Raw genomic sequence first — 19,627 nt, forward strand, 5'->3', positions numbered from 1 at the left:
CAGCAAAAGTTACTCAAATTTGTTTTGATGCCTCTTGCATGCCTGTACACTGCGAGGCTTTTCAGTTCTGATGCATTTTCAATGTTATATCAATAAAAATGATAATAACCATTTGGCAGTCAGTGTATGAAGGCCTTTGCTTAGTCGTATTTACTGCTGATTACGATCATGTACCCACATGGTGGTTGTATCAGGAGGATATAATATGGTTTTGTGTGTGTGTACATGTGGAAATCACTAAATTACACTTTGTCTTTCAGTGTCATTAAAAATGAATTGTCCTCATGTCACAAAGTTTCAGTACACGTTATCAAAGTAAACCCTCTCTTCTAAGGCTAACTTGCCAAATGTCTGATTTTGGAAAATGCCCTGAAATAAGCTGAGAACTGGAGGAGGGAGAGTGTGAGGGGCGTGGTCTGGTCAGCTGCGTGAGGTGCTCAGTGAATCGCTCACACTGCACTCCAAGCAGTGGAGAGAGAAAGGCAACAAGGCAACATTGTTGTCTATGAAAGCCAATGGCAAAATTTGAATGCACTAGCTAGTGTTTGACCAGAGAAGCAGCAGATATGTATGTATAATTTCAATACTTTACACTAAACTGTGAAGATTTGCATCTGGATCATCAAATAATATTACTAGATACCCATATACACTTGTTTTCACCTTAAAAAAAAGGTTCAGGGGTTTAGTTACACTTTAATGAAGACTTGAAATACTTACAGTTGATGCTAACATTGAGCCACCAAACCACACTGCATATCTCTGCATATGATGAGTTATGACCTGGACATCGATTGGTTTGGGCTGAAGAGGGAGAAAGTGGGATCAGTTACATTTGAAAACACTGTAAGATAGTGTTGTAATGTCATTACATCAGACAGAATCAATAAGAGATTTTAACACAACTACATATGGAATATTGATACTGGCCATGATGTCACTATACATACTTCATTTACAGCCAAGACAATCTAGTACCCTTCGAAATTCATTCAATGTTTTCTTTCCTATTCCTGGACTTGAATCAGCCACATTGTGCCAAGCCTGAGGTGGATTTATAAATGCCAGTCTGCTCAAACTCAGGCTGGATGACATTTAACATCCCATCAACATGATTCACAATAGGCACTGCCTTCACAACTACACCAGCGGAGGCGGAAGCAGGACAAACTATATACATTTAATCATATTCCTATCTCTAAATTTAAACTCAAATAATGTACATTCAAGCATATCCTCACCAAGCATACACCAACTTTTAAAAGACATTTTTTCACATCATGCAGTAATAGTCTAATAGTTTTTTTTAAATGAATGTGGACTCTCACCTTGAGTTTGCCTCCACTCAGCTCCTCACTCATTTTCAGTCGGGCATCAACCGTCCTTTTTAAGTCTCTCTGCATACGGCGACCAAAGTCCCTGAACATGGTAGAGCCTCCTGACAGAACTATGTTCTGTGGAAGAAGAGGTGATGGAGATTACAAAGCTGCACAGGTCAAACAAACAAACAAACAACAAGGCTCCCAAATCATGACACCGACGGTCTACTACTGCAACAAAATGCCATCCTTGATTACTAGACATAACAATGTCTCATAATGGGCAAAAATAACACCATCTCAATAATATTTCATATTTTCACAATGAAAATTGTGTTTTCTGCATTGTCTTAAGTGTGTTTAAGACAAACACCTGCCAAACAAAGCAAACACTAACGTTTGACAACAATTATGTAGATTATTGTGAGGTAACCTTATAGAGAGGACGCCTGACATCAATAGGACAATTCTGAATGACCTCATCCACGACCTCAGAGATCGGCTGGGTGAAGTCAGGGTTGGCAAACTGGGAAGGAAACAAAACAAAGAAGGTGTATTTACCAAAGATAATAAAACACTGTAGTGAACAAATCAAGGATACATGTGTACAGTATGCCACAGCTGTGCTAGCTTTAGTACTAAACAGCTCCCACTGATTACAATACATTATATCTGACTTAGACATCACAACTTAGACCCAGAGGCAGATGTACTACCAGGTTAGTGTAACTTTATACATCATCCTGTTGTAATGTCCATCTGAAAACATCTGGTGTGGTATGTTCCCCCAAATTGCCTCACCACACTGCTGTCAAATTGAAGGGTGACCCACACACAGAATGTAATGTTCACTAACATACAGTATGTGCTACAGCAGGGGCCTCAAACTCAAATGATCTGGGGGCCAGTGAGAATCTAATCAGGTCATGAGGTGGCCAGTCAAGTGAAAAAAGTAGTGGTGGAAGATATGAGTTTAAAATGATATCCCACTAATCCAACATGATATTGCAATAACAATATTTGAAATTGATGGGGGGACAGCATGTGGCTCTGGGGCTGCATTGTTTGAGACCTCTGTGCTAGAGGATAATGAAGTTTTGATTTTGGAGGAGCAAGATAGATATAATAACAATTAACCATTTACACAGAGACATTCATGCTTCATTTGTTGGCTGGTTTTCTAAAAACATTTTCCCAGTCACTGCAAATTAACTAAATTAATTTAGTAAATCCAACTTGAAATGAAGAGGTACGGAGTGCACTTTTTGCATCTTGGTCAAGTTGCAAATGTCTGTTGACCTGCACTTTATACTTTGACTCTGGCAGAGTTTGCTGTTAATTGTCAGCAAATAAACTCAATCATTAAGACTGCTTTAAATGTCTACTAATAGTGTCAGTTTCACTCTATTGTGAACAAAATAGCTCTCTTGAAATCCCAGGCTGTTTTGTGTCCTACATGATGGTCCATCACTAAACTTTTGGATGAGAGTTGAGCAAACAAGGTGGTGTTTCATGCTCAAGTCTTATCACACTCAGATCCCTGCTGTATTGACCAACCTCTGGATGGAAGAAGATCTCAGGTCCCAGGAAGCGCTCGTAGCCGACATCAATGGTGAACTCCTTCTTGCTGATGGAATTGATGCCGGTGTACTGCTTGATCCACTTGGAGCCGTCTGTGTCGTACTTGTTGAACTCTTTGACTAGATCTGGGCACACGTAGCTGAACCGCTCCTGGTGGGGAGCACAAGTACAAGCTGTTTATTCTGTTTCAGCAATTCCATAATGGTTTTACTGACACTGTTAGTAATGCTTTCTAAAAAGGCACCATGGTTGTAATCCTCCTTATAAGTCAGTTTGAAGTAATCAGCCACAGCAACTTACAAATGCATATTTTTTTATTTAGTGTTTGCCATTGACATAATCTTGTGCCTTAGAGCTTAAATGTACTTTTCTTATGTTATGTATTTCTTCTAACTTTGTTTTATTTATATTGACAATCAAGTTTAGTATGAAAGCATCCTGTAAACTTGTCTTTTTTCTCATTGTGCAACAGTATATTTTGTACATTGCAATCACAGCCATTTGTTTGATTTGTAGGGAATGTGGTCCACACTGCCAGACACACAACAGTGGAATTTGCATTTGTAAACATGTCTAGCAATATGCAGGACACACACTTGATGCTGAATCTTAATTATTGGTCTTGACTTTTTTTCTTTGTCTGCCTCTTGGAAATGAAGAATAGTCCTTGACATGGAGAACAATGTCTTGGACAACAGGCTATTTAATAAACAGGAGGCAAATGTGGGGAATTGACTAGCATATTGACCTTAAATCAATAAAATGAGTGACTGACAGAGGAAGCAAAAAAAGGTTTAGGCAAAGAACGCTTGGCAATGCAGGTTTGGAGAAGAAAACCTTAAACACCCCAGAAAAGGGAACAGAGCTGATTATCAGAAACAGCAGCTACACATCACTGGTAGACCAACAGTGACACCTGGTGTCTTATGGGGATAAACAATGAAAATCCAGCTCTCAAACATTCCTGTCGTAGTGAATGAAATGAGTCTCCTCAGACATCCAGATAGGATTTCTTGAGTAACTGATTTATTCCAAACATTCAACACATGAGATGTGTTAATCCATGTAATTTTCCATGACTTTACCCTTTCGTGTTGTATATAGTGTATATTGACATTACTGTATTTACTGCCTAGCAGGAGGGCAGAAAAATTTCAAATTAGTATTTTTTTACGATATATATTGCAAATGATATTTAAGCTGCTATATAAGATCAGCTTCATAACAGCATTAACCACATAAAAACATTAAATATAATGTAAAGCATTTTGGGGTTTAGGAAACACCAATCAACATTTTTCAACATTTTATGGGCCAAGCATCTAATGGATTCATTGGTAAAACAATCAACAGATTAAGATATTAGTTACTCTTGTCATCATCAGTGGAAGAACAATAATTGTCTCTTCAATGGAAAAAAAGTGGATGACGGGAACTGTAGATTGTAGGACGTACCTTTACTGCCTTGGCTGTCTCCAATGACTGCTCTGGTGGGATGCCCACCTCCCTCTCCCTCAGGAGCTGCTGGGTAAAGTAGGTGATGTCCCGTCCTGCGATGGGAATGTGCTTTATACAGCTGCCAATAACATAACCTTCAGCCTGAAAGACACAAGATGAAAGGTGGTGTTATACAATGTGCAACATACAAGTATAGAAAAAAAAAAAAGACACTGAGTCTACAAATGTTGGCTGGATATTTTTCCAGCTCTTCTCTTCATCCCTGTCGTGTTGTACTTGGCTCCTGTAAATCGTGCTCAGCAGTTTTAACGTGTTCAGCAGAGGCGACAGACAATGCTGAGTCAGTCACATGGCCTCTGAATGTATTCTGCAAGCACATTTCCTGAAACAGAGGAATTCCTTCCAACCACTGGTTTTAAACATCAACACTCAGCAAATAGACCGGTGGAAATATAATACTTTTTTCTTTTTTAAAAAGGGAGAAAGTCCTTCATTCATAGCCACAAACTGTATAAAACTCAGCTCTTGAACACTAGTGCCTCCAATCTTAACTAAAGCTGTAATAGGCAGAAAATCTAGAAAAGAAGTAGATTGTTGATTTACATCCTCACAGCCAGTTTAACATAATTTAAACAAGCAGCCAGTTTCATGCACAAGCAGCTACAGTGTAATAAACAATAAAACAATAAAACATGTCAATATTAGCAAAGTGTTTCAGAGATGGACAAATTGCCTCAGGTCATCCGTCAGGCGTGAACCTAGTACGTCTGCTCCTGCTCATCTGGTAGAAGAAGCTCAGTTAGAAATGTTGTGAGACATTGAGTAATTATTAGAGAGCAGTCAACTCACCACAGGGATGACATGGGTGACACCGTCTCCACTGTCAATGACCGTGCCTGTCAGTGTCCTCTCTCCCACCTGTCTGGATGTCCAGGAAGCTGCCAGAGCGAGCACAGCCTGCCACACACATATAATATGTAAGGAAGTGTTCATGTGATTACATCAGTATAGGTGTATGTTTACATGTAAATAAGTGGCAAAAGTTATTCAGTAGTGGGTCACACGTTCACGCTACACGGTTTACGGCAGGGGTGTAAAACTCTGGCCCACAGGCCAAATTTGGCCCACAGTGTAATTATATTTGGCCCGCAAGGCCATAACGAATGACTACTGGAGTTGACCCGCCGGTATTATACAGCACCTGTTTCTCTAATATACATGTGTCAATATCAACCGCCCAGGACAGATGTGGCCAACCACGTCATTTTACGTGGCTGCGAGTGCTTAATTGATCTTAAAAAAAGTTGCCTTATAATAAATCTATGTTGCTTTAAATAGTGCACTGACTTTCAACTACATTTTAACAGTGCATGGCAATTATGTTATTATCCGCAAAATGACGGCATCCCGCCAATAGTGTTTACATTAGTGTTTAATTACTACTACAAGTGAGATTAAGCAGATTGAGAAATATCCACAAATGATCCTTAAATGTTCAGAATGTAAAAGATTGATGCAGAAAAACAAACAGTATTTCTTTTGTGGTATGAGGCGGTGTCGGTAATCAAAGAGTACAATCTACCTTTACACCACATACACATTTTTTATTTTTTGGTTATTTATTTTTAGACAATATTTTAATCAGATATCATATCTTAAAATTAGATCGAGCCCAAAATTTTTCAACTCGAGGTAATGTTTGAGCAAGCATCAAAGTAGAACAAAAATTAAAAATTTTAAATAATTAACAAAAACAAGCCAAATTAAAACAGGTATTTTAATACATTTTTGTGACCGCTCCAAATTTATTAAAACTGGCGATGGATTTGAGTTTGACACCCCTGGTTTACGGAGTCGGAGAATCATGGTCCTTCCCAGATTATTTGATTTGCTTTGATCTGGAGTTTTTGCAGTCACTGTGGGTTCACACTACACGAGTGGCCACCAATGACAGGCAGGTCAGTTGTGCTCCATGGCCATTCTTTGAACATTTCACACTTCATGACTACCAATCAACCAATCAAGCCACTCATGTAGTGTGAATTAGGCCCTTGTCAGTAGTACTGATCAGGGATGTCACAAACAAAGTAATGGAAAAGGCTCTGAACACTAGTACTGCAAGTACACGTTTGTTGAAATTCTTGAATAAAAAGCGATTTGTTTTTTATTAATTACAGCTAGTGTTAGAATAAATACAAAAAAAAGGCATCACATGTGGACTTGTAAATCTCACCTGCACAGCGATGTACAGCCCTGGTACATTGAAAGACTCGAACATAATTTCAGCTGTGTACTCTCGGTTTTCTGGTGTGTTGAGGGGAGGCTCTGTCTGCAAGGACACACAAACACAAAATGTACATTTATTTTTTCACATACTGACTTAAAATTAGAGGCGTAATTAGAGCGGCATAGGTAAACTATACTATAACACTTCATATTAAAAAAGAAAACATTAAAACTGAATTTTTTTGTTTGTAGAGAAAACCATTTTCTGACATTTTGTAGACCAAACAATTACTCGGACTGAAAAAAATATTCAATTGATTAATTGATTATTTTAAAAAAAATGTTAGTTGCAGACTAAGTCTGTGCAAACTACAGAGCAACACATACCTACCTAAATAGAATCCTCAAGGAATTTTATCCAAATCCATTCTTAATTTTTTGCTTTATGCCGGTCAAAAACAGACAGTCCAGCAAAAACCTAATAAAAATCCTATAATGGTACAAGAATGCCTGGGTGTCCTCTGGCCTTCTAGCATTAAGTAAGCTGTGATACATATTGTAGCTTTAATTATTCATTACTATTAAAATAAAAAAACAACACAAACCAAATTTAGAAGTATTATTTGTGGCTAAACCTTTTGTTTATTAGACCTGGATCAAACATATTCTTACCAGGAGGAAGTAGTGGTCCTCAGGCTCAGCTCTCAAGTACTTGAAGATGACCTGCTCCATGAAGCGCTCCATGAGATCCCAGTCCTCCACAATCCCATGACGGATTGGCCACTGTTGACACATGGGCTCAGGTAATTAGAGCAGTGTAGGTGACCTGAATGCAAAATGCCAGAAGAGTGGCATGCACGCATCTCCATTTGTCCATCTATGTGACTTTAATAGCATGTCGTTTCCTTTATTCATTGACACGTCTACAACTGACCCATGGAAACAGTGAGTGTGCTGCAGTTTAAGAATGTCATAATGAAGTTTGTTCAAGAGGTCCAACAACCTCTGCAAGTACTGCTGAGTAATAGCATCATGGATTTGTTATGCGAGGTGCAGCTGGCTGCCTTCATCCCCAGCACCATAATGGATCTTTCCTTTAGTTTACATGTTTCTACTAATGTTGTAACATTATCTCGTCAAACAAATACAGGTATCATCAGATATGACTGCATTCCAATTGTGTGTACTTTTTAAGGTTTCCACACCGTGTCCAGATTAAATTCTCATCGTAAACAGTATGTGTATGGGTTCAAATTAGGCTCAAAAGAATATTGGGCTGTACAGGACTGATCACAAATAAATGTATGTATACCTTTTGTAAAACTTAATCAGCAAGAGAAAAAATGAAATGTGTACAAAATATTTGTTTCAAGAAAATGAGAAAAGATGTGGCCAAACTTAACATAACACTCTTTCTGATATGTCTTGAGTCTTCAAATACATTTGATTTTATCATATACTCATTATGGAAAAGAGGCTTTTCTGCTTAGAACTACATGGATTCAGGACACAGCTTTACACCAGTGCTCCATGTAAATGGGACATTTATGTAGAGCAAGGCTATTGTCAGGGATATTAACTCCTGTGCATTTTCTGCTGTGAGAATTCTGTCTGCACCAAAAGTAGAGAATGAAACAACTACAGTAAGTATATGCTTCAGAATCAGAAAACCAACATTTAGCAAAGTAAAATTAACTTTCTTATCTAGAAACCATTATCTTCAAACTATCTTGTTATTTAACACTATGATGTTAAATAAAAAGACCAATTCACTGACACTGTTGACATGTAGTTAACATTGGCACCTCTTTTACAACCTCTCTTTTTAAAGTGACTGTGTTGGAGAAATACAGGCTGCAGTTCATAAAATCACATTACATGTCATGTTGTGTGCCTTTGTGGCTGTGTAACAGGGGCATGAGATCATGTACCTTAGTGGAATATGTGGGCTTGTCTACTGCTTCATCTCCGATGTAGAAATCCAAGTCATCCACCCCCTTCATCATTCTCCGCTGGGCCTGGTCTCCAACTTTGGCTGACTCTTTGATGGCAATACCTGATCAGTAAAGAAGAGAACTCAATATATGGGAAAAGAGCTGTGTACTGAAAAGTCCATGTTATTAACTTGATGTAAAAATCCCTTGATTACATAATTATACATTTTTCATAATTTCAAGCTAACAGCAGTCAGATTTAGGCCAAAATGGAAATTATGAATTTAATCTAGGGTTTAAAGGAAAATACTGAATTGCTTTTTTTCACCTTAGGCATACAGTGTGGTGTCAAACAGATTTGCTATGCACATGAAGAGTCTGTATACTTGTCCTGTTATTTATTTATGTAATTATTCTTATACATTTTTTCTTACTGTGCTGTGGGGTCATCAAACTGTTTAGAGGGGTGGGGGGTAGATAGACAAGGGTAAGGGAAGACTTATATTGACAGATATTGCAAAAGTAATTTAATTTGCAATATTATTTAATATTGAGCAACACCGTGCCATTACAAAGATAAGAATGATTTCCAACATGTACGGGTTGAATTTATTAAATTTGCGTAGAACAATCAAAAATAGAAGAATGTGACTGCAGCCTTTGCCATTTACTAACTGCATTATTATATTCACAAAATTGGGATTTTGTATGAAAATGATAATCACCGCAAATTAACTCTCCAATTTTCACTTCTGTATGACATAGTGTGGCCATTGTCATTGTCACTGGCCTGCTTGGCTGGTGTTAGCGCAATTTAATGCACAGTGAAATACTCACATGATGGAATGATGAACTGTGGCTCTGTGTTCCCTGCATAACCCAGTTTGGTATAACTGCAAAAAGAGAAAATCATTAAATCTCTTTATGAAGAAGCTAATTGCATGAGCTGGTCAACAACATCTGCATTTGTATGTGTCGATGTTTACTTTAGCAAATATTATTTTTGGCTTCTTTCACGTATTGTTGTAATCAATGCCATCACTGTCCTGTGGGAGGGGGCTGGTTGGATGCCAAAAGCAGCGGCAGCTCCAGAGTTTGCTAATGGGAGGCCATTAAAAGAGCCATTCATGACACACTGGGAACTGAGGACTATTCATATTTCTCTCGAGAAAATAAAAGATCTTTTCTGGATACACTGACCACTCACCCTTCATATGAACTAAATGTGACCTAGTGAAAAACCTTAGAATCCTCCAAAAAGTCATTTTGACTGCAACATTTCGACATGCGTTCAAACCAAACCCAGCTCACAGTGGGAGCATACCTAAGACTTTAAGAGTTTGCAGCCTTCTCCACATATATTAGCTCTGTTTGATTGTTTTGTGGGGCACATGCTGACCAGATGTAGTCTCAGACAAGACTATTGCATTTCCTGCACTCAGGGCCCAGGGGACTGATAGAAGACACTGCTGACAACTGCCAAAGCTCTGTGGACATAACAGGCCACATCCTGGTAATAACAGTGGCTCCTTTGAATTGAACTTCATAAACACAATAGGAAGCTGGACTAGGCCACATCAGCAGTCTAAAAGAAAAAAAAACAGTTGTTATGATCGACAACTGTCCTATGTAACAGTGATTTTGTTGTCGGCAGAACAACTTTATAATCTTTTTTTAACATTAACATTCATGAAACTACAATACATTTTGCTTTAAACATTTCTTTTTTGGATGACGAGAAAGAGCAGAAGCAGAGAGGAGCCAACACTGCAGTTGTTGCACATTGGTACAAAAATATGAAGACTGAGGGCAACTATCGACAGTATAACCTAGTGACTCAGGCCTGATTGAGTACACATTGGTCGTATACATGAAAATGCAACAGCAGCATTTTAAGATTTTTACACTCTGGGACCAGTTTTCACAAAACAGCATTTTGGTGCTCTCAAGACACTGGTTCCATGTGGATTCAAAAGCTTTAAGCAGATTCTCCACGACTTCTTTCCTTGAACAAATGAGAGAGCCCTGCAGAGACATTTTGTGAACCACAGTTTTACAGAATAGACCTAAAAATAAACTATGTGTATAAATGACTAAATGTGCTACCCGAAGAGAAAAGGAAAATTGCTTCTCCGCTGGAAAGATTCAAGGCTTTGGTCTAATCTTTAGGGTTGAGTAGAGTCACCTCCTTTAAAGCTAGGATCAGTAATTTCTTGTTGAAACAAACATTACATCCCTGAGCCATCAATCAATAAAGTTGTAAGAAAACAAAAAAAGCCTTCGAAATTCTATTATGAAAATTAGCATTTAATTTAAACGACATGGAATGTCTTTTGTGTCACTAACTATACTCTCATAGTTTGTGACCACAGTTTTCATAACAAGGTGAGAAGAACATTACACGCTGTTGAAGGTGGATGACAGCCAGAAGTTAGCAAGCAAGACACTAGTAGTCTCCTAGTAGGCAGAAGATACCTGGCTGAAGAAGAAGGAGTTTACGGCAAAGAAAGCTACATTAAGAGATTCCCCATCCACATTCATTACATAGGCTTTATGCACGTTGTTCTTTATGTTGTGACTAAATTGAGAAATCTTGAACATCTCACTTTTCACGTTGTGTTTTCTTCAGTTATTTTGGTACAATTACCAATGGAAATGCAAAAAAACTACATACAGTACCGAACATTCCACTTGCTGGAAATACGGCTTTAGACAGATATTGCAATATATTGATTATCACAGAATTGTTGTATTGTGATATTATTGTTCAGAATCAGTATAAGTATTGGTCTGATATTGGTCAAAAATCACTAGATCGGATATTGGACAAATTAAAATGTAAAATCCAATTCAATCCAAAAGTCCTATATATGACATGCTTTACTGTGCACAGATTGTAAAAAATGTTTAAAAATTATATTTGGGTAACATTTGTTTGTTATCCAGTTGGAGAATTATGTCTCTGAAATGACTCAGTACAAATGTGTTATTAACAGCTTCATAGTTCACAAAACGTCTAAAATGACTGAATGAGACTAATATCGTTATCGTTAGATACTCGAGTGTGTGATATCGGTATCGGACACAAAAAGTGGTATCATCCCACCCCTAATTATTGTTATCATGGACCATGAATCTCACCATTTATTTCAGTTGGTCAGTTTTTAAGTTTAAATTTACACTGAATTGCAATATCATTCACACTTGTCTCTGTGGCATTTCAAAGAGTGAAGTGTGGTCAAGTGTGTTACACATTTCATTTATTACATTTTTATAGTAAGATTTTATCAGTATTATTCATTCATAATCCAACCAAATATGACTTTAGTGGTGGCCTTTTCAAAATAAGAAAATTATTAGAGCCTGTTATGACAAACGTTGCATTTTTACTTTAATGTGAAAAGCCACTTGCAGTGACAAACATCATCAGACTGCAGTTTTCCTCGACCATGTGGACAGTTGAATAGGAATCTTTTATCATTTGGCTAAATATTTAGATTTTATGGTTCTGAACTTGATTTTTAATTTGGTCTACCTACATATTCTAGTCAGTGTCGTTTCCAGCAGCAGTGGGGAGATGTTTTTAGTGGGGAAGTAAAACACACACAAATTGTTCAGTACACAAACCACAGAATGGTTCATACACTTAACCATAGTCTTTCTGTTCTGCAACCACTCATTTGGATTTGTCCCCCATCAGTCCGATCACCTCCAAACTACAACAGACCCACACATTCACAAAAGGTTGGTCTTTGCTGTGAGGTACGACAGAACAAGTTGGACTTGACAGGGGAGAAACAACAAAATATATTTCGTACACATATAAAAATTGAGGTTTCATATATGATTTAATTTATAATCACATTACTGGATGTAAGAGTTATTCGTGTGAATAGAAGAAATAGGAAAACTGAAAATAGTAATTTTCTTAGTGTTTTATTCACCTTTTTTGAGCTGTTGCTCCGTCCTTCATGCTTAACCTTTCCACTGCCAAAAGGCCACAGACAACAGAATTACTGACTATGGATTGTGAACATAATGTATTGGAGTACCTTGCATAAGCTTTAGAGGTAAACACTTCCTCAGGTATTGGAGGCAAAACAGCTAAAAGCAGAGTGAACTTGGAGGATTAGGGCTTAATGAGGGATCAACCAGTGACTGCCACACTACTGGCTTAATACAAATCTTCTGTAACTTTCTGATTTATCAATGTTTTTTAGTGTTAACACTACAGTCCAGTTATAAGTTATGAATGGAGCTAGGTAACAACAGCAAAGGCTGACATCAGTAGGCTGTAGCAGCAGCAATACTCTGAACACCTTCATACCACGAAGCAGTTTCAGCTTGTCTCCCACGACCTGCCTCAACAAGCATAAACACACACTTCATGGCTGACAGCGGACATCATTGCATAGGAAGGCAGGAGATTAGCACAAAAGTGGTCGAAAGCATTTTGACACATGATATTTGAAGCTTTCTGGAATCCTTGATTTGTGTTGCTCAGTGAAGAAACTCATTGGCAAATGCTTACAAAAAAATTGTCATCTATAATGTGGCCTACTCCTAACCAGCCCTCAATTATGACTGCATACCTGCTTTGAAATTGCAGGTATGCCAAAAACAGATATAGAATGACCCCACCCATTTATAGCACTAGGCTGGAAGACCTGAGATATGTTTCTGCTGAGAAAGCCCTAATTTGGCAAAAAAGTAAGTCATCCGTTTCCAAATTTCCACTGTAGTTCTTTCATTGCTTGTCTCTTTATACCCCTACTATTTTTTCCTTTTACTGCATGACTGTTTTCACCCAGAACTAAACTCAATGTTTAAAAACCAAAACAGAGCCAGCAGCATTTCCAAGCTTGTTCACTTTAGGGGCTTAGAATCTCCAGTTATGCAAAGGGCAGGCATAAATGTAGCAGTTGTGGATGCAGCCTAGCACTAGCATTCACCAGCCAGGCTACTTAATCATTTGATGTTTATAAGGAAGTGATGTGGTCATCCTTTGGACATCATGGGTATGACTCAAACAACTGCCCAACTCTCTCAACACGTCACAACATCCGATAGCTGGTACTCTCTGGCAAAACTGCAGAGCTAAATAAAGTTAAACTTATTTAAAAAGATGCAGTGGTAAACTAATTAACTATCAACACACTTAATCCTCTTTCTCACTAATAATTAGCTGGAACCCCCTACAAAGGTGATTTAAACAATTCCCATTGCCAGTGATTGGTTGCTCTGCACGGTGGTGTGCTTATTCATTATTGTGAATTGTGATGTCATAAATATGCCACAAACAAAATGAGGAAAAAGTTAAGAATACCACTATGGAGCTTGATAAATAAGATAATAATATACTAGTATTGTATGTACTAGTATTTACCTGCAGCTCTCAAAATACACAAGACAGCAGATAAAATAAATAAATAACTAAAGACATAAAAAGGCAGTGCAATCATGGCAGTGTTATGGTGTTTACTACATCAAATCTTTTCTTTCAGTCCCTTTTCTTTTAACTGTAAACATTAAGGAACGCCACAACTGTTAATGTCTATTTATATAAATAAAATGGATGAAGATAGAATGCTGATTTCACACATTTTTGTTTGTTATTTATGTAACTACTGGGAAATGGTGTGATAGTGGATGTGTTATGGCTTGGTAAAAATAGAAGGCCTCTACTTGATGAGTAGAAAACTCGCACAGAATAGCCCAATTCTGCGCTTACCCCACCACCGTCTGTCCTGTTGTCCCAGTAAAGCTCTGAAGCTGTAAACCAGTGAAAAGCCTTGGGGTGGGTGGTGGTGGTGGGTGGGGGAATATGCAGGGTATGCAATGTGAAGAGTGACGAGTTCAAGTCTCAACATGGAAGCAATGCAAGCCACCTAGAAGCCCCCAGAAGTAAACAAGGAAACCCAACATCATCTGAGGACTGTTATTAGAGCAAATCTACATGTCCACACAGTTAAAATGAAATTTCTTCAGCTGATAATAAAAACAAGAACTACAGGTGAAAATATTTCATGCGTCTCATTTTACTACCAACAACCCTTAATTGTAAAATAAAAGGTGACACACCAGGAAAGGGGGTATGTATACACAGATCTGCAGACGGGAGGAGCTGAGAAAACGTTAGCTTTGAAAATTTGTTTGTCCTTCAAACCATAATTTAATGTCTGAGCAAAATATTCTTTGCTAGAGTGAAAATGAGGCTGGGAAACTACTACAGGAAAGAACCAGTAGCCCGGTGTGGAGGAGAAATTAGAGAAGTTAATCAAAAAAACATGCTCGGATGCCGAGAAACCACCATATATGGACTAAAAAGCGTGAATGAGGAAGTGGAGGCTGTGTAGGAAGTAGCACTGCGCCTGCTCAGATCCACACTGATGAGCAAAGATTTATGAATTGAACGGACTACTAAAACAACACTAATACCTTTCACATATCAGCGTGAACAGTGTGGTGCATTAATACAGAATGTCACAGTGCATTGGCTCCACCACTCTAAAATGAATGAAGGCAGAAGTGAGGGAATCTCATCTCTTCTCGGCCAAGTGTCAGTCTTTGAACAGCGAACACTGCTTGTGTAGTTACATTGAAAAACCAACGACTGGAGTAAAACCGTTGCTAATAATGCAAATGGCTAACGTGCAGGACGACGAGAATGGAGGAAAGAAAAGTGACGACTGTGCACTTCAGAGCAGCACACATTATGTGACTAGGCTCACCAAATACAACGAGCATATGCTAATAATAACACATCACAGTTAGCTTTTCATTATTAGCACATTAGCTTACGAGCTAGTTGTACGATAAATACACAGAGACAAACACGCCCATTTGCTGCTGTTGCTACTGCTGTTGACACTCTCACTGACAGTCCCTAGACCATATACCCAGCCTTTCCATGACACCAGAGCCCTCTGGTCTGTGCGGCGGTCCGGTATGAGCAACGTACCCTGTGCCGCAGTCGACAACACACGCCGGTAACCGTCCTGCCATCTCTCCGCGGTTCTCTGCTGATTAGAAACTGTTCAGTTAGATGGGAAGCAGGCTGCGTCGGCGGGAGGATCTGACAAGCCGTCCACAGGCGGAACCATGAGCCCGCACAGTGCCGTTTCCACTTCCGCACTTAGCTCCTTGCAGGCAGGCAGGGAGAGGCAAGATGGCGGAGGCCGGGCAGAGCAACACATTCATATAGGCTGTGCAGCTGTCAATCACCGAGGGGGGGCAGTATTGGTTCACTCAACCAAGATTAAAAAAGCTTTCATGTTAGTACACAACCACGTTATATGTACAGTATTTCAGTATGTGATGTGTTTTTTAGTGTAGTTTGTGCTTATACACTGTCTATGATGATAAACAAACACAACAACATACATACACAGCATAAACAATTATAATAGAGTTATCAAATGTAGTGATGTTAATTAACTACACATTACCCTCTGATACTGACATCACATTATTGGTGTTTTGAATGTTGAGAAGCCCTTTCTCTCATTATCTCACTGTAGATCTGGGTTTTTTTGAAGCTTCATATCCTCATTATCAACTGCTTTTCTTCTCAGCCCTGACAGAGTTGATGCACTAACTGAATGCCCAATGGCACATCTGGTCTGGTCTAAGCCCTCTTGGTCCTATTCCTCAAATGATTTGTTCTTAAGTCGAGACTCATTTTGTTGTTATCTGACCTTTTATATTGGTCAGACCCAGTCCCCTATGGTTGCGGGTCATGTCCTTGTGGGTCCTCAGAGATGTAGTAATGTTTACAGTCCACAACCTCTCTATTCATCCCTGGCCTTGTGGTCAGTGTGTGGTCTGGGTTCCAGTGCAGGGGTGTGGGTTGATGCAGTGATAGAGGAGAGGAAGAAAACAAAGCATTTCATCAGTCAAGTTGTTTTGTGTGTTTTATGATTGTGACACATGTGCAGTAAATTAACACATGGAACAGAAATAGAAGAAATTTGATCATTCAAGTTTCAGCTGCAGTGCATAACTTTTGATGATTTTTGTTGTTGATTGTTTTGTTGGTCTGCATGAACAGATACGATGTATTATATGTATGCAGCATCCTTCATCTGAAAATGGGCTCTGTAAAGCAAAACTATCAGACCTTTACCATCTATTCCTTTAACACTGAGCAGTGATGACTTTATGAACTTTTTTTGTGAATAAAATAACATCAATTAGAGAAAAAATTGATCATCTCCTCCCTCATATTGGAACTGACTCAGCTTTTAGCACAAGAGCTTTTGAAGCACCAGGTGCACAGTTAGACAGTTTCTCCCCTATAGATCTCCCTGAGTTAACATCATTAGTTTCATCATCCAAGCCATCAACCTGTCAGTTAGATCCTATCCCCACCAAACTGTTTAAAGAAGAGTTTCCTTTAATGAACAACTCTATATTGACTCAAATTAATATATCCTTATTAACTGGATATGTGCCCCATACATTTAAAATAGCAGTTATTAAACCCCTTCTCAAAGAAGCGACCCTTGACCCAGATATTTTAGCTAATTACTGACCTACTGTATATCTAATCTTCCCTTTGTTTCTAAAAAAAGGCAGTTGCTAATCAATTATGTGAATATTTGTGCATTAATGGCCTGTTTGAAGATTTTCAGTCAGGTTTTAGATTAAACCATAGCACAGAAACAGCACTAGTTAAAGTTAGTAATGATCTTCTCTTGGCTTCAGATAATGGTCTAGTTTATTTACTTGTCCTATTAGATCTTAGTGCTGCATTTGACACCATTGATCATAAGATTCTACTGCAGAGATTGGAGCAGACTCTTGGGATCACAGGTGCTGCCCTCTGCTGGTTTAAATCATACTTATCTGATAGATTACAGTTAATGTTAATGTTCTTGTTAATGATAAAGCCTCACTACAAACAAAAGTTAATTGTGGAGTTCCACAAGGCTCAGTGCTTGGGCCTATACTTTTTACCTTATATATGCTTCCTCTAGGGAATATTATTAGGAAGCACAACATACACTTTCATTGTTATGCAGATGACACACAGCTATATTTATCAATGAGGCCGGATGAGATAAATCAGGTTGTTCAACTCCTGGAATGTCTCAGAGACATTAAGTCCTGGATGACCTGTAACTTTATACTTTTAAACTCAGAAAAAACTGAGGTCATTATACTCGGCTTCTAGTTCCACTGTGAGGAACCTTGCAGTTATTTTTGACCAGGAAATGTCATTTGATTCACACATAAAACTAATTTCCAGAACAGCCTTCTTCCACCTGCGGAACATTATGAAAATTAGAAACATTCTGTCCTTACAAGATGCTGAAAAACTAGTTCATGCTTTTGTTACATCTAGATAAGATTACTGTTACTCCTTATTATCAGGACGTTCCAACAAGTCTGTTAGAACCCTTCAGTTAATTCAAAATGCTGCAGCACGAGTTCTGACAGGAACTAGAAAGATCTTGCAGGTTGCAGGATCAAGATCCAGTTTTTGAGGCTATCCATATCATACATATCATCACCATTATTACTGTGCTATAATTAAAAGTCGATATCATTGCCTGTATAAACTTGTAACTTGATACAGTTGTTGTGTATCTGCTCCTGGTCTCTCTCTCTCTTATGTCTGTACCTCATCTCCCTCTTGTCATTTCTCTCCCCCTTTCTGTCCCCCACCTCTCCTCTGTCCCCCATTTTCCTTTCACCTCAATCGGTCGAGGCAGATGACTGCACATCTCTGAGCCTGGTTCTGTCAGAGATTTCTTTCTGTTAAGAGGGAGTTTTTTTCTCTCCACTGATGCCTAGTGTTTGCTCATTGTGTGAACTGTTGGGGTTCTCTGCACTCCTTGATGTTGCTATGTACAGTGCCTTGAGATAATGTATGTCATGATTTTGCGCTATACAAATAGAATTGAATTGAATTGAATTGAATTGAATGAGCAGCACTTTGGTGGGCGGGGACGAAACCTATTTATCCCGTCAAACTGCTGAACTACTGAGTTTTTGAGCAGCCGATTTTACTTCTGAAATGTTTCATGGGTGTTTCTTTAAATTTTCAGTCATATTACAAGCTGTCTGCAGTCACTTTGCTAGCACAATATTGCTGTTGCCTCTTTCTGTCGTGTCGTAAAACTAATAACTGTGTGGTGTAGGAATGCTGCCAGGTGTCTCAATATGTAAACACAGCTGTACTGAGAAACACAGGGAGATTTGTTTGAAGCTGATAGGGTTTTGCAGCACTGTGTGAATTGATGATTTGAATATATGATGATTTGATTTGAACATAAAGGACGTTTTTATTAAAGTCACAATCTATTCTTTATAATGTGGTTGTGTGAGGTACCAACACATAATCAGCATCTTTACATACAGCTGACAATGCTTTGCAGGCTCCCTTAGAACAGGATACCAGCAAAGAACAGGAGACCAGCAAACTCAGTGAAAAGAAATTGCTACTGGGTGATAAGGAAAAACAGATTTAACTCACTTAATTAAAGGCTCACCAAATAAATGGTTAGGCAGCCTTTTACACTGGCAAAGTGAAGTTTGGGTAGCTTTATCTTAGTGAAACAAACTAAACAAACAATTGCAGTGTCACTGAGAGCTAAAAAAAAAAAATTCTCAGTGGGCTTTGGTGCAGGAGAGCAAGCAGTTTAAAAAGTGTGACAAACTTCAATTTCCAGTCAGACAAACATTTACAGTAAGTTTGATGAGAGCAGAAATGTGCAAATATCTAATCATAAAAGATTATCTTCTCCTGCTATTTCCGCAATGGTGTTTTGCATTTATTTATTTATTAAGTAAGTCATTATTGCTAAGTACTCCTTGTGCAATGAATGGCCATATGTGTAGTTTTACGTTGAATACAAACAAAATGTTTAGAAACAATTGTTTTACATTTGATGAAAAGTCAAATGTGTTCAGCTTGAACTTTTAGGATTGTGTTTTCAGTTTTAAAGAGAAACGTCGGAAACGAAATGTCTTTAAAAAAACTGTACATAAAAGAACGTAATGGGTGGAGTTATGCTATGGTCAGCCTGAGTATGTGCCTGAGTTATTTTCTCGAAAGGTCTTTGCATTTTCATTCCGGCAAAACAGAGTAGACCCTGGTAGGGG

General features: G+C 38.4%; 1 protein-coding gene across 1 annotated transcript in view; it reads right to left on the reverse strand.

Moving 5' to 3' along the window:
- LOC122785315 (actin-related protein 3) overlaps nucleotides 1–15,695 on the reverse strand; it is a 17,615-nt gene extending 1,920 nt beyond the window's left edge. Inside the window, exons 1-11 of the mRNA XM_044051059.1 lie at nucleotides 15,480–15,695; nucleotides 9,356–9,411; nucleotides 8,516–8,640; nucleotides 7,257–7,367; nucleotides 6,592–6,687; nucleotides 5,208–5,315; nucleotides 4,356–4,499; nucleotides 2,877–3,050; nucleotides 1,753–1,845; nucleotides 1,329–1,454; nucleotides 721–804 (exon numbers count right to left, since the gene is read on the reverse strand). Coding sequence (XP_043906994.1) covers nucleotides 721–804; nucleotides 1,329–1,454; nucleotides 1,753–1,845; nucleotides 2,877–3,050; nucleotides 4,356–4,499; nucleotides 5,208–5,315; nucleotides 6,592–6,687; nucleotides 7,257–7,367; nucleotides 8,516–8,640; nucleotides 9,356–9,411; nucleotides 15,480–15,523 — 1,161 coding nt within the window. The 5' untranslated portion in view covers nucleotides 15,524–15,695. The remainder of the gene's footprint in view (nucleotides 1–720; nucleotides 805–1,328; nucleotides 1,455–1,752; nucleotides 1,846–2,876; nucleotides 3,051–4,355; nucleotides 4,500–5,207; nucleotides 5,316–6,591; nucleotides 6,688–7,256; nucleotides 7,368–8,515; nucleotides 8,641–9,355; nucleotides 9,412–15,479) is intronic.
- Nucleotides 15,696–19,627: the final 3,932 nt, after the last annotated feature.

This window comes from Solea senegalensis, linkage group LG2 (assembly GCF_019176455.1).
Source record: "Solea senegalensis isolate Sse05_10M linkage group LG2, IFAPA_SoseM_1, whole genome shotgun sequence".
In the NCBI taxonomy this organism is placed as follows: Eukaryota; Metazoa; Chordata; class Actinopteri; order Pleuronectiformes; family Soleidae; genus Solea; species Solea senegalensis.